Source organism: Halyomorpha halys, unplaced genomic scaffold, assembly GCF_000696795.3.
Source record: "Halyomorpha halys isolate HHAL.00 unplaced genomic scaffold, Hhal_1.1 Scaffold1549.1, whole genome shotgun sequence".
NCBI lineage: Eukaryota > Metazoa > Arthropoda > Insecta > Hemiptera > Pentatomidae > Halyomorpha > Halyomorpha halys.
The window spans coordinates 107,825-118,082 of record NW_027116341.1 but is presented as its reverse complement, the minus strand read 5'-3'; the positions used below and the strand labels follow the sequence as shown (position 1 = coordinate 118,082).

The following is a 10,258-nucleotide window of genomic DNA, read 5'->3' as shown; positions in this document are numbered from 1 at the left end:
TGTCAAACTTCATGTGTATATCAAAACATCCTAAGGAAATGAAAAAAATAAAATTGTGGATACAATTTCAGGAGGAAGTTATAAGCTGATGATTCTGAAATTTGTAAATTGAAAATTAAAAATTATTATATTTTAAAATTATCATAAGTGTTATCAAACAGGCAAAATTTAAAAAGATTTTGTTTTTCTTAGTTCTATTTTATTTTCACTTTCACTCAGCTATTATAATCAACAATTTACAAGAGGTAAGGTTGATGAAAATGTCAGCGATTATCATCAGTTACTTAGTTACAAGCTCGAGGTTTCCACAAAAATTAGTAACACAGGAGACTTTAAAAAGTGATAAAAGTGGACCATGAAACAGCTGTTTTAATTAACAATAAAACTTTTTTTCTCTTTGAGATTTATTAAAATACTATGATATTTCTAATGTTTGTACTAGTGACCTTGAAAATTATCATTTTTAATGGAATGCACCCATAAATAACTTATTCTTATGCTCTAAATTTTTATGAACATATATTTAATTTTATATAGTACAAAGAGTCCAAGAGGAGAAAAAAGGCAGTTATTTCACCCCATTTTTTTTATTACTTAATTGAAAACTATGTATAATTACTAGTAAAAATTGATTAGTCTGCCAAGTATAGGTAGGGGGAATAAAAAATGGTGGCTGTTTCAAAACGTTAAAAAAAATTAATTTTTCATTCGGAGCTCTATATCTTTAAAAATACCACAACAATAGAAAGTCATTTAAAGTAGAGCAAATTTGCAAAAATTTAAGCCCTAATAGAGCTATTTATGTTGAGTAATTCTCGAGCTTTTTAAAAAGCAACACTTCATAAAAATGTTGTACAGAACGTACTGAAAGATCAGAAGTTAGAGAATTTATTTTGAAAAATCCATATCTCAATTTTATGTACAGATGTATATTAGCATTCAAATTAAAGTTCCTGGCCACGATCTTATCACAGCACACATTCTGAAACAGCTCCCTCGTAAAGCCATTCTATTCCTTACCTATATCTATAATGCTACACTCCGATCCACCTATTTCCCTGACCCTTGGAAAATGTCTATAATAAAAATGTTTCCCAAACCCTCCAAGCCACTTGAATATCCATCTTCCTACCGTCCTATTTCGCTCCTGCCCATTATGGGCAAAATCCTAGAAAAACTCTTATTAAAAAGCCTCTACCCAATCCTTGACTCATATCATGTTATTCCTGATCACCAGTTTGGATTTAGAACATCTCATTCTACCATACAACAGAGTCATCAAGTGATTGATGTCATATCTTCCACATTGGAGCGCGGTATGTACTGCACGGGAGTCTTCCTCGATGTTGAACAAGCTTTTGATCGAGTCTGGCATCCAGGTCTGCTCTATAAACTTCGTCAATTCCTACCCCCAACATATTTCCTTATAATCCGCTCCTACCTCACTGATAGAACCTTTAAAGTAAATCATAACCAAGCCTACTCATCTCTCTTTTCTCAGTCCGCCGGTGTTCCCCAAGGTAGTATCTTAGGTCCCATTCTTTATACGGTTTATACAGCTGACATCCCAACCCACCCTAACACAGTCCTAACAACATACGCTGACAACACATGTATACTTTCTGTAAACGACGACCCAACTAATGCATCACAAACACTACAGGCACACATAACATCTATTGAAGAATGGTGTAAAAACTGGAGAATCAAAATAAATCCTGAAAAATCCCACCAGATCACCTTTACTCTCCGTCGTAAACCTCTGCCCTCCTGTCCTACAGTATCCTTTCTAGATACACCACTAACACCTGTTGAACAGATTCGATACTTAGGACTCCATCTTGACAAGAGACTTTCTTGGAATCCACACACAAGACTGAAACGACAAGAAACTGCTCGTAGATTCCGCTTGCTACAACACTTACTTGACAAACGCTCTAAACTTCTCATTCATTACAAAAAATTAGTATACACTACAATAATCAGACCAATTTGGACATACGGAATTGAGCTCTGGGGCTCCACCAAACCATCAAATTCTTCCCGCATCCAATCGTTACAATCCAAAATCCTACGTAAAATCCTTGATGCTCCTTATTACGTCACAAATAAAGCTAGTTTAATGAGCTATAAAGTAGTTTATCACGTTTATCTATGTAGAAGTAGTAGTTTTCATGCAATTTGCTAAAATAAATTGATTTATAGTTGTTCAGACAAATTTATATTCATATATGAATATCATAAAAATTACTACTTCTATGAAGATATTTGTCATATACTACTTTATAGTAAGTTAAATTTCCTTTATTTTGAGTTTTGGGAGACATATGTGTGTCTTATGGGTCTAGAGATATATTTTTTGAAAAATACAACATTTTAAACGAACAACTTGAAATCAACATTTTGTGAATTTATTTTGTCAAATATCATAAAAACTACTACTCATAAAAAGATAAACATTATAAACTATTTTATAGTAAATTTAACTAGCTTTAATTTGAGTGCTGACAGACATCTGAACGTCCAATAGTTTCTGAAATAAAGTTTTTCATAAATAAAACTTAATGTCCGAACAACTATAAATCAATTTATTTTAGCACATATCATGAAAACTACTATTCCTATGAAGGTAAAGGTCATAAACTACTTTATAGTACATTAAACTAGCTTTAATTTGATTGCTAATAGACATTCCTATGGCACATAATTGCGGAAATATAGATTTCTCAGAATAAATTAACTAACTACTGATATTTCAGTACATTTTTAAGAAATTTTGCTTTTTAAAAAGCTGTATTTCGAGAACTATTGGACCTAAATAGCTCTATTGCTAGCATTTCAGCAAATTTACTCTTCTTTAAATAATGTTCTTTTAGATTTTCTAGAATTGGCAGTTTTTAAGATATAGAGCTTCGAATGAAAAATTAATGTTTTTTTAAGGTTTTGAAACAGCTGCCATTTTTTATTCCCTTACCTATACTTGGTAGACTCATGAATTTTGACTAGTAATTATATATAGTTTTCATTAAAATAATAAAAAAGTGGGGAGAGATAACTGCCTTTTTTTCTTCCTGGCTCTTGTACTTATAAGTTTTACATCTGAATTTGAGTTGCTTACTTTCTTGTCAAACTTCATGTGTATATCAAAACATCCTAAATGATATTTCAAATCTTTTAAGAATTGTATATGAATTTCAAGGTTGGCACAGCCTGTAAGAATTTTATTTTTGATATCCAAATCATAAATTCTGAAGCAAGCATCAGCTATCTTCGCCGTGTATGGTATGTGGTAACAAATTGGAGGTGGGTTTTTGGCTGTAATGATATAAAACAAACATATTAGTAAAGATTACTAACTATTTACAAAATTTAATAATGGCATTACTGACCTGAAACTTTTTCACTATAAATAACTAAGCCAGCAACTGTGACATTTAATTCAAAACCATATTCATCTTCCAAGTATTCAAGAGAAATGCAAGCTTTAAAAAAATAAATTAATAAATAAATACAAATTTATATAAAGTGATATCATGAACTCGAAAAAATAAGGAATGTTTAATCAGTAATCATATATGATTAATTCTTCCTCTTTATATCTATATATTACTAAAATACTGATTTTTCATAACCTATACAATTTAAATTAAATTAATTTTATTTTAATAAAAGGTAAATATGAATAGAATATGGTCCGGGTGCAGTAAAAAAAAAACTCGAATAGTAGATAATTATACTATTTTATTGAGCCAACGTTTTGCCCCACGTTGCAGGGCTTTGCCAGGGCTAAAAAAGATACAAACACTATTGTTACAAAAAGGAAGAAAAGAAAAAAAATAAGTATAAAATAACAGGGGTGTAAAATGAAAAGTAAGATATAATAAGAAAAATTAAATGTTGTAAATAGTAAGTGAAAAGGGTAATAGTAACAAATAGATAAGAGAAGAAATATTAAAGAATTAAAGAAATATTGACTGCACCCGGACCATATTCCATTCATCTATACACGCGGTCAATCAATAATCTTCCAGTGAAAGGTAAATAGTTTTGATGTGGTCAAAATAACTCAAATAGTAAATAAAGTGTTTATAATAGGCCAACATTTCACACCTTTTTGTAGGGCTTCACAAAAATTCAAAGATACCAACAACTAAAATTACGTAATGTATGTTTAAATGTTATATATGTTTAATGAATGTGTTGGGGCAAGGAGTTTTTCTTGAATGAAAAACTAATATCTTCCCCAGAGTAAAATATTCGGTTCGGGTATAAAAAAAAATAAATGGTTAGAAAAAAAAAACTGAGGACCTGAAAAATAATAACCCCAAAATAATGAAGAAAAAAAATGAAATAGAAGAAAATATTATTCCACAAAATTTAATGGTGTTAAAACATAAACAAATAAAAAATAAAAATGAATTATCCTATAATTATATTAATTATTTACTTTAATCATTCTGTTTATATCTTTTTCTTTATTTTTTTTTATTCATTGGTTATTATCTTGTTCTTTGTTCTTAGCCCTGATTAAGGCTTGAAATTCTGGCTGACATGTTGACACTATTAAATAAGTTTTCAACTTATTCGTGTTATTTCTGACACACCCCAACCATCTTTTCTTCATAAAAATTAATAAAATATTTATATATGTATACAAACTAAATTCTTTAAGAAATAATTAAATTTTACTATTATAATGGTTAGAAGGAAACTTGATATTTGGATAAAAAAAAATAAAAGGAGTCACTCACAGTAGGTTGAAGAGTTTTCAATATGTTGGAGGAAAACAAAAGTCTAATATCTCATCTGAGATGGTGCATGCAATTGGTGATGGACCAAATATATGTCCAGTACCTCATAAAATTAGACTCAAATGTTATTGAGCTGGTGGGAGAAGGTAACAAAACAGTATAGGTGCAGCAACCAAGAAAGTTTGCAGTAGACTGCCTTGACGATGCTTATCAATTTATGTTCAGGGCTTAATCCTATTATACTTATAAACTATTTATGTATACATTCCTTACCAAAACAATATATAATACATACACATGCCACAACAAACCTCCTAATTGTCCCTTATTTATGTAAAAAGTTAAACATATTTTAATTTCAAAATAACATATAGTTAAAAGAAATAAAATAAACTTATTGTTTACAAAAAATAAATACCAATAGGAAAGTAAATGATTAAAAAAAAAACAAATTATAAATAAATGAAAATTGTGGCTTTAACAATATGTTTAAAAATTATCTAATTTTGTTGGTATCTTTTTTAGCCTTGCAAAGTGGGACAAAATGGCTCGTAATAAATAATTCATTTACAATGTGAGTTATGTTAACCACACCCAGACCATCTTCTGATAGTTTTGTTTTACTTTACCTTTCATATTGACAGTGCTTTGAAAACCAACACAGCATCTAAAAATATCAGCTTCCGTAGTACATTCTTGGATGAAACCTGAACAAAAAAAATAAATAAACAATGAGCTTAACAAAAAAAAAAAAATAAACTATGAGCTTGATAATTATTTCAAATAAAAGTAGGTTTACCCGAAATTCCTCTAACTGACATTTGACTGTCAATAATTTGAAACTCAAGGGACTAGAGGATAAAACTTTAAGATAGTAAGAGTTCGGGAAATCAAGAAGAAGGGAGGAAAAACAAAATTCAGATAAAAGAGAGTTCGATTGAAAGTACATATGTATAAAATGTGATTTTCGTTTTAAAATGCACAAAATAATATACAGATATAGTGCATGTAAATGGAAATGCTACAATTAAATACTCATTTTGTAAAAAGTCTGTGATTTTCTTCTAACTTGCTCGCATCACACAGAAAAGTGAAAAATTTGTTCTTATGATCAAAATGTTTTTTTATTGTATTTTAATGAAAATGTTTTAAAATATGAAAAATAAAAGCAATATTCCATAAATAAAGAATTTTTACTTCATTATATATAAATGATAATAAGAAGAATGGAATCAAATTATTTTGAAAAACATGATAATATTTAAAATGGTCAAGCCATAATGCCACATGGCAATTATCACATTGATAATAATTGTCATTATGGAATTCAGATTAGGTAATGGAAATTTATGATGGTAATTTGTATAATAATAATAAAATTTAAATACAATTCGCAGACTGCACATTTAATGAAATACTGTAAATTTTTTTGAGCCTCATGGGAAATATATTTCATAAAAGTTATTAAACAAAAAAAAGTTATAAAACAAAAATAATGAATGCACTTCAGATATTACAAAAATATCTGTAATAATATTTAAAAAATAAGTAATTTTTTACATGAGTCTTTTAATTTAAACTTCCTTAGAAATCATTATCTCATTTTCCTTATGAATGTACATTGTTCCATAATTTAAAATTATTAAATGAGTAAATAAGAAATTTTATCATTTAAAAAAAAAAAAGAGGAAAAAATGTTCTGGAAATAAATTTAACATTAAAAATTGCAAAATTGGAAAGAAATTAAATGAGTTAATATTATTTAAAAATAAAATAAAAAAATAAATTAGTTAATATTAAACATATACAGTTAATTTGTTTGTGCCTCTTGGGGAATGTTATACAATCAATTAAAATAAATAAATCCGTTTGTAAACTAATATTTAAGTTGTTTTGGTGAACTGGAAAAAAATACCAACTTATTTTTTGCTTGAAAAAATTATTTGATTTCCTTTATTTGAATTGATTTAATTTTTGTTCTGCTACCAATGGGCAGTTTATCTACACGCCTGTATTACTCCATTTTCACTGAGATCAAATCTACTAAATGTATTATTATAAGTTGTAAATAGCAATAAATAAATAAATTTTAAAAAAATTTGTAGTTGTTTCCTTTTATTTATTTTAAGCTAATCAATGTCTATTAAGCAATGGTTTTTTTATTCCACAAAAAAAAAATAATAATAACATGTGAATGTGTTTTTATATTTTTAGGAGAATAAGAAAAAAATGCTATTTTTATCGTTTTTATGTAATTTTTCTTCTAAGGTCCATTATAATTGATACTGGGACACATATATAATATTTTTAAATTTAGAATTAATGAAAAAATATTGGTTTATATCAGCGACTTTCTGACTGTGCCCTCTCCTTGTAAGTCAACATTTTGTGTATCCTGCCAGAGTTCTTGTTCTTGCAACTGCTAATAAAACAAGAACTATAGTAGGAGGTTTTAGAATGCATAAAGTAAGTAATTATTTGAGTGACAAATGGGGGAACTTATCATGAAAGAAGGCAAATTGGATTTATCAAATATTAGCTTAAAAATAAAAAATGTACTACTTAAAAATGAGTATTAGAAAAATTATTGTTTGGTTAAGTTTAAGTATAAAACTTAAGCCGAAATGATTGAATAATGATAATATTATTTTTAAAAATGTTATTTAACAACCATCTTATGTTTAAAAATTATTATTCAATTCTTTTAGATTTTATTCTTTCTTTGCTTACTAAAGTTTCTTTATTTAAAAAATACTAATTTAATTATGCTTGTAGATTTATATCATATAGTGTAGTTAGATGAAATGATTCTTTCCTTCAAATCACTTATTCATTATTAATGAGATTTTATTTTAGAATACTTACAAAAAATAATGTATGCCTTTACTGCTTTCTTACCTTGTAATGTGAGATTATCCGCAAGTTGAAATGTTCCATCTCCTAATAAAATTATATTTTCTTCTGGTGGCTGAACGACTTTTCCATCTGGTTGCTGAACGAATTTGTCTTCTTGTTCCTGGACTACTTTTCCTTCCGGTGGCTGAATGACTTTTCGTTCTTGTTCCTGTACTACTTTTCCTTCTGGTTCCTGTACTACTTTTCCTTCCGGTTGCTGAATGACTTTTCTTTCTGGTTGTTGAACGACTTTTTCTTCTGGTTCCTGAATGACTTTTCCTTCCAGTTGCTGAACCACTTTTCCTTCAGACCTGTCGTATACAGTAAATAATTAATATATATATAAGAATTATTTAAATTATTAAATGATTGATTCTAATTTTTATTTCATTCTTCCCCAGTATAATAAAACTTTATCATTTACTACTTCTAATTATTTTTAAAAATAATTATTTAGACAATTTAAATAGTTCAATTTATTTACTGTTTAATGAAGCAAGTTGTGATGAGCAAAGCCCAAAAAATGATCCAGTATCTACCCATAGCTTTGTGTTACTTAGAAACTGAGGACAGAGACTGAATAGTAAACACTGATTATATATAACAGTAGCAGGCAGAAACACTGAGATTGATTGCTCCCCACCATCTATTGTCCAATATTTTATCAAAAATGCACTCATAGTCTCCATTATTTTAATATCTTGTCCAATATGTATTTTTGATAACTGTCTTATTGTTATAAGAGATACTTTGGATATGGTTTTGATAATGTTAAAATAAAGTTAAAAATTTTATCAATCTGAAATAGTTCAAATTATACAAGAAAAAAATATATACACTGTCTTTAAGTTCATATATCAATTTTATATTAAACAAATCTTAATTTGAATTTTTTTTTTTTGAGACAAGAAATTTTGATTTATGATAATATTTATATTTTCTTCTTAAACTAAATTTGTTTTACCTAGCTGGAGTAGTAAAATTTTCACTTTATGAAATCAATAAAATAATAAAGCAATCATAATTTAAAAAAAACTACTAAATATATTAGTATAAGATTGATATTTAACCCACATTGGGTCTAAGGGGCACATTATGGTATTGATATGTCATAAATTTTCGAGTTCTGAAATAATTAATTTTTATTATGATAAACTTCGTTATTGTTGTATTTTTTTTAATAAGATTCATTTTTAAATTATTAACTATCAAAAATTTCCAAAATTTCCTTAGGACCTCATTTAGCCCACATTTTACAAAAATAAAACTGTATAAGAATAAGTTTTATTTATCATCACTCTATTATATAAAAATGTTTTTTGTGATCACTGTATAATATTTCATTTTACATATACTTTGGAATAATAAAACTAAAATAGTACTATTAAATTAACAATTGTATTATTTGTAAAATGGGGGCAGAGTTGGGCAAAAATTAGCTATAGTTGAAACTAATAGCTAAAGTTGTTATGGATATGATATTTATTTATCAATGGTTCATTCATGAATAAGGGTCGTTTCAGGGCAATTTTAGCTATTAATTTCAACTATAGCTAATTTTGGCCTTTCTCTAAATAGGGGTTGTTGTGCAGTTAGGCGGACTGAGGGTGTAAATATAATAAATTTATTTTATTATAATATAAATGGAGGAATATTTCTTTCATTTAGCATGTTAAAACGATATAACATATAACATGCCTGAGAGTCTGTTACTGGTGGCTTCATGGAATCAAAACTTGACCTCCCACTATGGTTAGAATAGGTTGGCTACCTGTTGATGCATCGTCCTCATAATGGTAGGATAATTCATTTTTATTGTTTATTTCTTTATGTTTTAACACCATTAAATTTTGTGGAATAATATTTTCTTTTATTTCATTTTTTTTCTTCATTATTTTGGGTTTTTTATTTTTCAGGTCCTCGCTTTTTTTTTTTCTAACCGTTTATTTTTTTTTATACCCGAACCGAATATTTTACTCTGGGGAAAATATTAGTTTTTCATTCAAGAAAAACCCCTTGCCCCAACACATTCATTAAACATATATAACATTTAAACATACATTACATAATTTTAGTTGTTTGTATCTTTGAATTTTTGTGAAACCCTACAAAAAGGTGTGAAATGTTGGCCTATTATAAACACTTTATTTACTATTTGAGTTATTTTGACCGCATCAAAACTATTTACCTTTTACTGGAAGATTATTGATTGACCGTGTGTATAGATGAATGGAATATGGTCCGGGTGCGGTCAATATTTCTTTAATTCTTTAATATTTCTTCTCTTATCTATCTGTTACTGTTACCCTTTTCATTTACTATTTACAACATTCAATTTTTCTTATTATATCTTACCTTTCATTTTCATTGGACGTTCAGATGTCTGTCAGCACTCAAATTAAAGCTAGTTAAATTTACTATAAAATAGTTTATAATGTTTATCTTTTTATGAGTAGTAGTTTTTATGATATTTGACAAAATAAATTCACAAAATGTTGATTTCAAGTTGTTCGTTTAAAATGTTGTATTTTTCAAAAAATATACCTCTAAACCCATAAGACACACATATGTCTCCCAAAACTCAAAATAAAGGAAATTTAACTTACTATAAA

The 10,258-nt window shown here is 27.6% G+C and overlaps 2 protein-coding genes across 2 annotated transcripts in view; both read right to left on the bottom strand.

Moving 5' to 3' along the window:
* The window catches only part of LOC106690011 (uncharacterized), a 12,596-nt gene extending 4,310 nt beyond the window's left edge, over positions 1-8,286 (bottom strand). The window contains exons 1-5 of the mRNA XM_014435261.2: positions 8,131-8,286; positions 7,650-7,957; positions 5,381-5,458; positions 3,390-3,482; positions 3,119-3,315 (exon numbers count right to left, since the gene is read on the bottom strand). Of these exons, the coding sequence (XP_014290747.1) occupies positions 3,119-3,315; positions 3,390-3,482; positions 5,381-5,458; positions 7,650-7,957; positions 8,131-8,189 (735 nt within the window). The 5' untranslated portion in view covers positions 8,190-8,286. The remainder of the gene's footprint in view (positions 1-3,118; positions 3,316-3,389; positions 3,483-5,380; positions 5,459-7,649; positions 7,958-8,130) is intronic.
* The window catches only part of LOC106690010 (uncharacterized), a 49,615-nt gene that overhangs the window by 19,193 nt on the left and 20,164 nt on the right, over positions 1-10,258 (bottom strand). The gene's annotated exons all lie outside the window — the stretch shown is intronic.